The sequence below is a fragment of the Vespa velutina genome, chromosome 7, assembly GCF_912470025.1.
Source record: "Vespa velutina chromosome 7, iVesVel2.1, whole genome shotgun sequence".
NCBI classification, from domain to species: Eukaryota; Metazoa; Arthropoda; class Insecta; order Hymenoptera; family Vespidae; genus Vespa; species Vespa velutina.
In genome coordinates, this window is record NC_062194.1 from 6,514,580 (window position 1) to 6,527,409 (window position 12,830).

Consider the following 12,830-nt stretch of genomic DNA (forward strand, 5'->3'; position numbering starts at 1 on the left):
TTGATTCCATTGAAATACATATTTCATTGATAGATCGAACATTTCAGAGAAAGTGTATTCGTCATCTATAACGCGAGAGAAAGAGATAGAGAGATGAATTTAACTTTTATATTCTTTTTTAATGAACGAAAGCCCCTTTACCTCTCGTACCCTTTGTGCATGCACCTACGGTATTATCGATTCCCGGAAAAGAGAGCACCGGCACCGGAGCTCTTTTATATAAAGCAGATATTAACTTAGGATAGTCCAGAGAAAAAGAGAGAGAAAGAGAGAGAGAGAGAGAGAGAGAGAGAGAGAGAGAGAGAGAGAGAGAGAGAGAGAGTAAAAAAAGATCACTCTGAAAAAGAGCAATCCATGCGATCGATGTTCTCGCAGGGAATTTTTTTCTCCGTCTCAGTCAGAGTACAAAAAAAAGAAAGAAAAAAAAAAAAAAAGAAAAAGAAAAAAAACAGAAAAAGGAAATAAAAAAAGTTCGATTATAATTCGATCTCCAGGGCCAAAAGCTTAATCAGATTTCGCACGTACCCACTATGCACGACACAAAGAGAGAATTCGGAACGAACGAAATCTGCTAGAAGGAAGGATGCGGTCAACCTACAGCAGCATCGTTGAATTTCCACTATTCTGTGAAGCGTACAGAGGGCTCGTTGTAATTACCTCTTTAAAAAAAAAAGAGAGAGAAAAAGAAAAAAGAAAGAAAGAGAAAAAGAAAAAAAGAGAAAAGGGAAAGAAGAAAGAAAGAAAGAAAGAAAGAGAGAAAAAAAACATATACACATAATCCGAATGCAAATCCATGGCGGCAGTAGTGCGAAGCCAACTCGACGTTCCCTGTGCTACCAACTACCAGCTTTCCTTCGTGGCTATAAAGTTCTGGTCCAGATGTGTGCCCGTTAATTAAAACTTTACTTCCTGGGTTTCGGCTTAACGAAAGAAATTTCTATTGCGAGCCCAACCAGTCGAAAACTATCCAGGAGTTCAAAGTTCTCGAACAGACGGTGCGAAGAGACGAAAGTCTGCCAATGCAATAGGGTTAAAGAAGAGGAAGAGGAAGAGGAAGAAGTAGAAGAATGAAAAAGACAAAACGAAATAAATGACGTTACGAGATGGAATATAGTATTCTTTAAAAATGCGCATATTTAACTACGACCTCGCGTACAACTTTCGTCTTTTTTTACTGAAAAAGAAAATAAGACAGTGAAGAGTGACAAATTTCCCTCGAGAAGATATCAGACAGAAATTGGAAATGGTACCTGCAGATATAGATATATACAGGGTGTCCTGTTTATATTGAAAAATTGAAATATCTTGTGTAGGACTAAATCCATTAATAAAATATTTTACAGATTTTTTTCGTATGAAGGAACACATCATAATTGTCAGTTCTTTTATTTCAAATCCAATGCTGGAGGAAATTACAAAGTTAAATAATTTTTTTAAATGATATTATATATATTTCTCTTTTCATAATTCAATGGCATTTGTTGAAACGAATTCAATGATATATGATATGTGATCATTTATTATTATAAAATGTTATACATTTGCGAGTTCTTATAAAATATAATAATATCCCTGGTTGATGATTGTTAGACGACATATTGAAAAGAAGTTTACCTTTTGAGTAAAGAACTATTATATTATATTATGTTGTATTATATTGTATTGTATTGTATTCAGCGATATAACATTATATCGCATTATACTACATTATATTATAACATAACTTATATGATAAAATAAATATTTGTAAAATTATTAAATAAAATGTATCTATCCAATATGTATAATTAATGAATATGAAAATAAAAGTATTTAACGTAGAAGGAAATCAGATGTGTTCTTCATTAAAATCTACTGCAATATTCCATATCCAAAAAAAATAAGCATATATATTGAAAGTTCTTGACAAAACCGAAATTTCTCCCAGCAAATCAAGATATTTATCAAGATAATATGACGTGCGAAAAGATGGCACGCAAAATCCTGTCACCTCTTGATATGTTCTTCTCTCCTGGTCGAAAATTCAAAATTACAATGAGTGCGAAAATTTTTCCCCCACAAATTTGAATTTGTATTAGGATAACATGATGCGCGAAGAGGTGGCAGGCAAAATCGTGCCACCTCCTGATATATTCTTCTTTCCTGGTCGAAAATTGAAATTTTGGTAGGCGCGAAATTCTGGCCAAAATGAAAATTCTTCCCTCAAATCGAAATTTGATCGGTACCTCTTCCATAATTTGAAAAACAAGTCAATTTGGTGAATAAGGAAAATAGTAAATGGTTTTGATAATGAACATATTGGATTTCTTTTCACTTTATACATTTTTATTGTCAATTTTATTAGTAATACATAGTAAATATGTTATAATACGATATAATACAATATAATACAATATAATATTGCTATAAGCAATGAAGGTTTCATCTCCCTTCTTTTAAACTTCTCAAATTCCTTCTGATATGAACGAAATTTATTTCGTAAGAGGTTTGGTCTTCGTTTACAACATGTAGCCTTGCAATCGTTAACCATCATTATCTTGAATTAATCCTGAGAAAATACATTTTACAGTTATAAATAATTTTATTTGGCACTTTATCGTATTCATCTCGAGATATGCCATTCAATTATGAAAAGAAAAATAATAGTTCTATTTCAAAAAATGAATTTGACTTTGATATTTCCCCCGGCACTTAACCTGCGAAAAAAATAATTGTTATCATATAATATATCTCTTGGTACTAAAAATATTTATAAAAAAATTGTTTTGGTAGCTACAATCCCTCACGAGATATTTCAGTTTTTCAAGATAAACGGAACACCCTGTATATTTCTCAGTTTTCCCAAGTATTGCCCTATAGGCATTATTTGTTCCTGAAAAATACTATCTCTCGTAGTACGATCATTCTCGGTAGGACGAGTCGAGGTAAAAACGTTGAAGCGAGAACGAAGCTCGGATGGGGAGTTATATACTGGGGTAAAAAGGAGCAAGAAAATAGGAGGCAAACTTCCGGTTGACGGCTCCCTCGGCTGGCGAATCTTGCGAAGGAAAGAAAAGAGAAAGACCAACGACGAATTTCTATTCAAGTAAAAGAGATGGAGTGAGAATAAAGAAAAGAGAAAGAGAGAGAGAAAGAGAGAGAGAGAGAGAGAGAGAGAGAGAAAGAAAGATAAAGAAGAGGAGTCTTCTTGGCGTCACGACGTCGTGTCAGGCTACACCGTCGGTGGCAGCTGGCCGTCGCCCTTGGAATTTCCACGTAAATAAAATCTCCGGAAGAGTATAGTGCCTCTTGAGCGAGAGTACGACGGGAGAAACAAAAAAGGAGAGAAAGAGAGAGAGAGAGAGAGAAAGAAAGGAGAAAAAGGAGGAAAGCAGACGCTGAGGACGAGGCGTTCGTTACAGCCGCGTCACCTCACGCCTCGCCGCTTCTCTAACGCCGACGCCAATGTAGAGATTCACCGAAAGTCTACGAGTAACGACTTTGACGTTCTATATACGTAGGATATCTCGATTTTGTGTATATATATATATATATATATATATATATATATATATATATATTTACAAATAACATATATATTATGTACATAGATAATATTTCTCTCGTACAGGTAGATGCTTTCTAAATAACGAAAACACTATTTCTTTCTGTTTTCAAATTTAAAGAAAAAAAAAAAAAAAAGGAAAAAAAAAGAAGAAAAGAAAAATGCAATACTAGATATCATATTTAAAACGTATTTAAATAATTATAAATTTGATACTCGTCTTAATAGGAAACGTGATTAAAAAAATTTTATCGTCGTTTCCTGTTTACAGTTGTCGCTCAGGCCTACAAAGTGGACGTGGAGGTAATTGGAGGTGCATCGAGAGGATGCACGGCGATACTAAGATGCGTCGTTCCTAGTTTCGTCAAAGACTTGGTGCGTGTTGTGTCCTGGTTACAGGAGCCATCTTTCTACATTTATCCTTCGTTACAAGGAGGTAATTCGATTCATTCTTCTTTGTCTTTTTTTTTTTTTTTTTTTTTTTTCTTTTCGTAATAGCACGACGAAAGTTATTTGGAGGTTTATTTTCTCCCATTTTTCTTCTCGTCTCTACCAATTTCTCTAACTTTACAAGCAACACGAATTCTGTTAACATTAATATGCGTGCAACGTGCTAGCCATTATAACGTAATGAATGACTGTAATCTAAAATATTTGCGAGGGGAAAGTCTGCAAGAAGACGATAAAAATCCAGTAGTCTCTAGGAGTGAGACGCGATATCTCTTTGCCAGTATAGTGCAACGCTCAAAGAATTATAGTGGTCGACGTCAGAATGATTTTCACGTATGTAGGTAAGAGCTACGAAGTATGATGTTGGTTGGGTCATTGCTTACTGGGACTAAAATTTAATATCCGCCACGAGGGCTGTTTCTCCAGACCGAAATTTAATATCCACAATAATCTTCCAACACCTCCCTATCTCCAGCAACGTATCATAGGTACGAAGATCGTTGAGGACATTGACCCTGCAGCACGAAGACTCATTAACAGTCACAAAAATTAATCCAATTTAAAGCTAGCGAAGACTACTTCGCGAGAAACAAATAGTAATAATAAAAAAGAAGGAAAAAGAAATATAAAAAAAAAATATATATATATATATGTATATATATAATAAAAAAAGAAGTAAAAAATATTTAAAGGAACATATCCTTTTTCTCTGAATGGGTTATAATTATGATTTAACGCGTGTAATTAAAACTAGTGCGATTTAAATATACTCTGCTTCTAATTAAATCCGTCTCATATTGTTTTCCAAGAATTCATTAATAAATGCTGCACATATGAATAATATGTCGTCGTCGTCGTCGTCGTCGTTGTTGTCGTCAACGTCATTCATACGATTCGTAGTTCCAAAACTCGCAAAGAATTCTGCAAAATTTAAGCGATCCGACAATATGCGTTCACTATAGAACATACTATAGAAAGCGAACGCAGGACAACGCAGTTGGATCCTCTCCAAGTGACTATTGTCACAAGCTATTCGAATAACGACCGGTCTGCCTGGTATAACTTTTATTTGACAGCGACAAAAAATAAGAGAAGAAAAACAAAAAAAGAAGGAAAAATATCATAAAATTCATGCCCCCTACGAAACGAAAAGAAAAAAATAGAAATAAACGGAGAAGTATGTTTGGTTATTAATTACATACGTCAAGAATGTCCTCGTTCGAAATGTTTCAAAGTAAACATGACATATTTTATTATCGATTATATCTCTTATTTTTATTTTATTATTGTATAGAGAGAAAAATTCTCTACGAGCGTGTTAAATGAAAAATAGTAATCAAACGCGATTTTCTCTTCGCGTTCCCACGGGAATGTAATGAAAACAGCAAGCAAGTAAAACTCGTTCATCCGATAATATTTTCTGCATTTTCCGAAATACCACGATGCAACGGCAAAATTCTCCATATATAACCCATGAAGCCGATTTACATATATTGACGTAATATTTTTGTACACAAGTCAGATCCCAGTTGGCAATACTAGTGGAATCAGACCATGCGTAATTCGATGTAGGTATAGTAACTGAACTACATAGGTGCCCTATCTACCTTCAATGGATGCATGCATGCACCATCCTATAGGTTCCATCGAATGTAATACCTAAACTACATAATCTAACCGGTCCACCTGACTTGGTCGACAATCGCTATTTAGGAGTCTACCCTTATCAGAGACGAGGTCTTAGTTCGGTTAATGTCTCGCGACTGAACGTGACCCTTCGGTTCATATACGAGTATATCATTAGCTTTTAATTGTTAGCCGTTGATACTCGTATCCAAATCCTTGAAATATAATAATTCCATTCGAAAGAATTCATCTATAAAAATAATCTAAACGTTCATACGATATAAACGTTTAATTTCATGCAATTTCGCGTCTAATGATTTTGCGAGCTAAACGAAATCTGCACGCTGTAATAATAGTCATTCCTCCACATACCTACCTATGAAATCTTCGTAAAATCTTAGATAGAGCGAACTTCAAAGGCAAATTCGTTTCGGGAACGCTTTAAAGACTACTTCCAGAGATTCGAGTTTCGAGAACAGGCGTGACTGTTTAGGATAACTGCCGTCGTTAACGTAGACTCTGGCTTATCTAAAGAGACTCGAAAGCTTAAGCACGGTTGGTCTTTGGGTGTAGGATCTCTATATCACGTTGTTGGAGACAGAAAAGAGGAACCAAGAGAAAGAGGGAGAAAGAGAGGGAGAGAGAGAGAGAGAGAGAGAAAAGGAGAGAGTGGGCGACCAGAGAATCATAAAATTAGCATAATTATCGTCCTGGAGGATCAGTTCGCTAGAAAATATCGTAATCCATTAAAATTCGCAGTATCAAACCTATTAAAGATAACTCCTACTAAATCGGATTTTATTGGAAAATGTTAATACCAGTTATTATACGCGTTCGATATAAATAATATAGGATATCAAGAACGCTGGATTATCCATATTGTTCACATAACTTTCATATTGTTATTATATTATCTCTCGGTATATCCATACATAGATATATACATCTTACTCTATCCAGGATTTTATTTGAACGATGTATCCTATACTTTCCTTAAAGTTAAACAATATATGTACATAATAAATCCATAATAATTTGTTTCAGATGGAAAATTTCATCTACTACCAACCGGAGAACTTCTCGTTCACAGTCTTGAGTTTAGCGATCAAATACACGGATATAGATGTCAAACGATGCACCGACTGACCAGACAAGTAGTTGTTAGTTCGGTCGCTAATATTAGAATAGCCGGTAAGTTTTCTTGCAAATTGTTAGACACATTGGAATATTAATATACGTCTTTCTTTAGAACGAGCAAACGTGAAACTTCGAAAACTCAGAAAGTTAACTAAGGTTAACTCAAGACTATACATTTGCTTTCAGATCACAGGGGAGTAATGCCTCCGGTGATGCTCGAAAATTCAGGCGTCGTTCACGTCGCTCAGGATGAATCAACGTCATTGGTTTGCGTGGCACAAGCTTGTCCACCTCCCGAATATCGGTGAGTCTCTTTAATCATGCGTATATAATGATTATCCAAAAATAAAATCAAATATCCTACGGCATTCTTTTTAAAAATTCGTTAAAAAATACCGATGAAACGTATGCTATTTACTCGTAAAAATCAGTTTGGAATTCAAAACTTCGAAACTCACGCAGAGAGACCATTGAATGCGAATCGTTGAACCATCCACTTAAAAAAAAAAAAACAAAAAAAAACAAAAGAAAAAAATAGAAAGAAAAAGAAAAAGAAAAAGAGGGAAAGAGAGAGAAAGAGAGGAAAATATCGAAGAAAGCGAGAGAGAGGGAGAGAGAGAGAGAGAACGATATTCGCGTCTTTCTGCTCTCTCTCTCTCTCTCTCTCTCTCTCTCTCTCTCTCTCTCTCTCTCTCTCTCTAATCCATTTCGTTCTTCAACGAGAAATTACGATCAAACTACGAGGAGAATAAGAGGATAGATAGAAGAAGAAGAGGAGGAGGAAGAAGAAGAAGAAGAAGAAGAAGAAGAAGAAGAAGAGATTCGAAGAAAAAGGAGGATGAACGAGATAAGGAGACGAAGGAGGGGGAGGAGTGGAAGAGGACGCCCAAAGAAGCGCTTCAAGTGGAAGGAAAGAAAAGGAACAAGGACGCGGCGCGACTTTGATCGAGCAAAAGTGGAAGCACTCGATCGTGAAACCTTGCGAGTAGGGCGCAATCGGAAGCTCTTCATGTCGCCCAGGTCGACGAGAAGCTCTCTCTCTCTCTCTCTCTCTCTCTCTCTCTCTCTTCGACATTTTCCCTCTCGGAATTTTTTCTCTTTCTCTTTCTATTTCTTTTTCTTTTTCTCTTTCTCTTTTTCTTTTTCTTTCTCTTTCTCTCTTTCTCTCCCTCGATTCCCATTGCCTCCCTTCTTCCCGTAAAATCCGTTCACCGCATACGCCAATACGAAGCGGAAAATATTCGTTGAAATGAAAATTTATTGCCAATATCGGAATACAGCTGGTAGGTCTTTTCTTTACGTAGTACGAAACGGCTGCTCTAATGAAAAATATACAATGGCGATAGATCCTACGAGATTGATACTTTTTCATTCGGAATGAATTCTGCCCAAATCGAAAAGTCAAGTCATGACTCTTCCAGATTTCAAATTTTTTAATCTATATATATATATATATATATATATTTTTTTATTTTTTTTTTTTTATTAATATCTTTCCCTTTTTAAATGGATAAATAAAACCGAAAGAGAGGAGGAACTCGATCGATAAAAATGTTTTCAAATAAAGTCCAAAGTCCCTGAATAATACGAATAAGATTTTTGATGCATGAGACGGATTTTCTTTTTTCTTTTCTCTCTCATTTCCTTTTTCCCCCATTAACTTTCAACGGGACATTGAAGTCAAGAACGGATCAACTTCTCTCTATCTCCTTCTACTCCCCTTTTGCTCTCGAAACTTTGCTACAAAGTGAAATCCCCCGTGGAACCACGTCCATTACGTATTACTATAAGAAGAGAGATGGTACATAAGGAAAACGTACGATAAATGGAGAAGGACAGGAGGAAAAAGTGGGGGAGGGAGAGAATAAAAGAGAGAAAAAGAGAGAAAAAGGGAGGGAAAGAGAGAAAGAAAGAGAGAGAGGGGGAGGGAGATAAAGAAAGAAGAAGGAGAGTGGGTCGAACGTGCCTCGATCGAGAACTGTCAAGAACTTGGAAGGGCGAAAGGAAGGAGAGGATTCAGGGGATAAATTCTCGTGGATACGACTCAACGTCGTTTCTAGGTCGACGTACCCCGAAAGCCAGTGAAATTAAACTCCTTACTTGCCTCGCGGCGTATCTTGCCAGGCAGATAGCACTGGACTTTCGATGAAAAATTATTCGTTGCGTCGGTGAAAACGCAGAAGAAAAAAAAGAAAGAAAAAAGATATATCATTTTTTGTCGCAAAGAACTCGGACAATCAGCATACGGCTGTTTATATATTTTTTTTGTAATTACGTACTTTATTATTATAATATTTAATTTGCATTGCAAATTAAAATTTTTTATCTAAAATATGTCTCTTAGTATCAACATAATCATTTCATTGATTATATTTTCATTAGAGTCGGTAAACGAATACAAATAAATAATATGAACGTTTGAATAAATGAAATAATTAATGTGAACGTTTCAATCGTCGATATTAAGATTAAAATTATTCCTTAAGTCATTTTTCTCTTTAAGGTGGTATGCACAGACGGGTGCTGAACCTATGCTGGTCTTGTCTGGACCGAGAACTCGATTGCTCGGTTCTATGCTGGCCATAGAAGCCGTAACGTTGGAAGATAGTGGTATTTATAGGTGCTCCGCATCAAATACCGGCGGTGAAGCTGGCGCCGAAATCAGGTAATTGAAGATTGCAAAGATTTAAAAATTATAATAAGAAAAATAAATAAGATACGAAAGCAAAAGATTTACGTAATTAACGCGTCTACGATATTGTACGGATAATATCTATATACGAAAATTCATAATGCTATTCTGAATATGACAATAAAAAATGATGAAAATGTGAAATTTTTCAGACTCATAGTGACAGCACCGCTTCACGTCGAAGTAACACCACCTTTGTTGAGCGTTCATTTGGGTGGTAACGCCGAATTCACTTGTGAGGTTGGTACACATCCTCAAGCTGGTCCGCACTTTATCACCTGGTACAAGGACGGCAGGCAGCTTCCAGGAACGGGAAGGCAATCAGAATTATTGAGGCTAAATGGTATAGGTAGAGAAGACAGGGGAATGTATCAGTGCATCGTCAGAAGGTCAGAGGGTGACACTGCCCAGGCCTCCGCGGAATTACAATTGGGAGGTACGTACAGATTCTCTTCTCTGTTATCGTCCAGATCGATTTATCCTTCCTCTATCCTCGTGTCTTTTTATTTAAATCACTGAAACGTAATTACAAGGCGTACGTAGTATTTCGTACGTCTTAACAATTTATAAAGCATCGTTCAATCACTACTCTGATAGATTCCTTCTATTTAAACAAGTAGATACGAACGTCATAATGAACGAACATAAAATCAGAGAAAAACGATCTCCCTTTAGGATACCTTCAAAGCTACAACCACTTTCCTCCAATCGCAATTATCGCGAAACCGCGTTTCATGATCGCTCGCGCTTTATGCCGTCCATCAGCTCAATTATTAATAGAAATCACTTAACGGCCCATTAGCCGATGTGTATTTTATCGGTAGGGAAAGCAAATACACACTAGCACGGGAAACGGAATTAAACGCTTCAATTTCATGTATTTTCCATTACTTCCTGCAAAGTTAATTGAAATTTTCGAAGAACAACGTAAACTGATTTTAATATAAACAAATCTTTTCTTTTTCTACCTCTTCCATGTATCTCGGACATGTGTACATATATCACGTAATAGACGTATAATATCCAATAAAGCAAAAGAACGAACTCGATAAGCGTTTCTCTTTTCCTTTCACGGTCAAAGGTGCCAGGGTACCGAGAAATGTTGAACGAAGGACTCAGTCTCGAGATCGGTCTGGTTGCGTTACCGATTGAGTTACAGAGGACTCGATTACTTGGCAAAGAGCAAGGTAACCGCGTGTCACGTTGTTCGGAGAGTAACGGTGCACTTTGAAGTGGAGAAGGCTTCTTTTACGGCGCTTTGCAACGTGCTTCGTTTTCTCTCTCTCTCTTTCTCTCTCTCTCTCTCTAACTCTTGTTCTCTTCTACCACCCTCTTTACCTCTCTCGATCTCATTTTCTCTCTCTCTCTCTCTCTCTCTCTCTTTCTCTCTCTCTCTCTCTTTCTCTCTCTCTCTCTCTCTCTCTCTCTCTCTCTCTTTCTCTCTATCTATCTTTATTTCACTCCCTCCGTTTCTCTCACTCACCGGTCTACCGAGGCAGGTACCCCAGAATGAGGCACCTCCACCCATGTTTGCCCTATATCTGGACCACCCATCTGTGGGTGTAGGGTACTGCATGAAAGAGGAGAGCGTACTGTGTGCGGGGGTGGAAAGAGGCGATAGGAGGGCCTTTGAAACAACAATGAAGTTAGCGTCTCTCGCTCGTCAGCGTTAGTAATGCACGGAATTTACGTCAAAGGGAATTCGTGCGAGCGACGCTATAGGGACAGTGCTGTTCGAGAACAAAAGTGAGAGAGAGAGAGAGAGAGAGAGAGAGAGAGAGAGAGAGAGAGAGAGAGAGAAAGTGAATGAGTGAGAGAGAGAGAGAGAGAGAAAGTGAATGAGTGAGAGAGAGAGAGAGAGAAACTAGATGATCGCTTTTCAGCAATTTCATTCGAGAATGCCGAGAAAGAAAGAAATGAAGAGAAGTGAAAGGATAGGTAATGATCTTTTTCTGGTACGATGCTTAAATGGAAATTGAAGAAAATTTGTCTATTCTCAAAGAAACGAAAACTTTCGGGCGTGGTCCTTGAATTGTACTTCACTCGAACGTGCTTTGCCTTTGGAACACAAGGAAAAGATAAAGTCAATGTTTCAATGTTATATTATGCGTATAGAGTATAAGTTTACTAAGAAGATTTGTTTCTTCAAGACGACATGGCAAATCTTTTAATTCCGAGAATCTAAAGATTAGTTAAATAACATACGTAAATTTTTTTTTTACGGGTTTTCTCGTTTCCTCCTCGAACTTCGAAAGTATAAAGATTTCTCAGCGAGATGTTAGGATCGTAGTCGTTAAAAAATAATGCACTTTCGACGTAACATACTTCGATATCGTAAAAGAATTTGCGAAACTTGGTTGCAACGAGACAAGTTGTCTCCAACTTTCAGAATCTACCTGAATCTTTTCCCCTCCCCTGTTGAGTTGGGGGAAAAGAGAAAAAAAAAAAAAGAAAAAAGAAAAGAAGAAAGAAGAAAAAAGAAAAAAGAAAAAGAAAAGAAGAAAGATAAAAAGCATCTGATCGACTTGCAAATTCGTGTTCGTCGCGTTCCGCTTTCTGAAACAAATTTATGTAGGGAGTTTTATCGGTGTTCGAGACGAACGAAATATCCTGATGCACATCTGTCGAGAGCATAACGCATACCTATACCTATACTCTCTCTAAATGAACCTTAACGCGTTACGATGAACCTGTCTAACTTCTCGTACGATTCGAAAGTCAATACTTAAAAAAAAAAAAAAAAAAATAAAAAAATAAAAAAATAAAAAAATAAAAAAAGGAGAAGAAGAAAGAAAGAAAAAAAAAGCAAATACTACTTGTATGTTCGTCGACAAGATTCACTCGCCAAGAGTTGAATTTGATCTGCATAAACGACGCGTCGACAATATATAAAACTAGAACAATTCATCCCAGGCGACGCGCCATCGTTATCTCTCGTAATCACGACACCGAGTATTTTTCCACGACGAGAGATTCCATTTGCCCCGATACCGCATAGGTATATAGATAGAAAAAGCATTATCCTTGCCGTAGGAAGCTCCCATTTTGTCGTAGCTTACGCGCCTCGTGCACGCTTCTCGAGCTCTCACGCGCGTTAGATGAGCATTGATGATCGCTCGGAGGCATCGAGACGAGATTCATCAATTTTCACATGGATCCGCGAACACGGTCCGCGGAAACACTTTATTCAGCTCCAGACGAAAGCATCCTTTCTTTCTTTCTTTTTTTTTCTCTTTCTTTCTCTCTTTCTTTTTTTCTTTCTTCCTTTCTTTCTCTCTTTATATATGTACGTATACATGTATTTGTCTTACATATATCTGGTCTTCTTCTACTTTCTTTTTCTATCTTTCTTTTTCTCTCACGTACGTATCACCATTAGAC

At 36.8% G+C, this 12,830-nt stretch overlaps 1 protein-coding gene across 5 annotated transcripts in view; it reads left to right on the forward strand.

Annotated features, from left to right (window-relative positions):
- The window catches only part of LOC124950719 (Down syndrome cell adhesion molecule-like protein Dscam2), a 122,409-nt gene that overhangs the window by 91,516 nt on the left and 18,063 nt on the right, over nt 1-12,830 (forward strand). For all 5 annotated transcript variants that reach the window (XM_047497879.1, XM_047497877.1, XM_047497880.1 and 2 more), the window contains 5 exons: nt 3,816-3,980; nt 6,665-6,811; nt 6,944-7,061; nt 9,261-9,422; nt 9,602-9,885. In XM_047497879.1, coding sequence (XP_047353835.1) covers nt 3,816-3,980; nt 6,665-6,811; nt 6,944-7,061; nt 9,261-9,422; nt 9,602-9,885 — 876 coding nt within the window. The remainder of the gene's footprint in view (nt 1-3,815; nt 3,981-6,664; nt 6,812-6,943; nt 7,062-9,260; nt 9,423-9,601; nt 9,886-12,830) is intronic.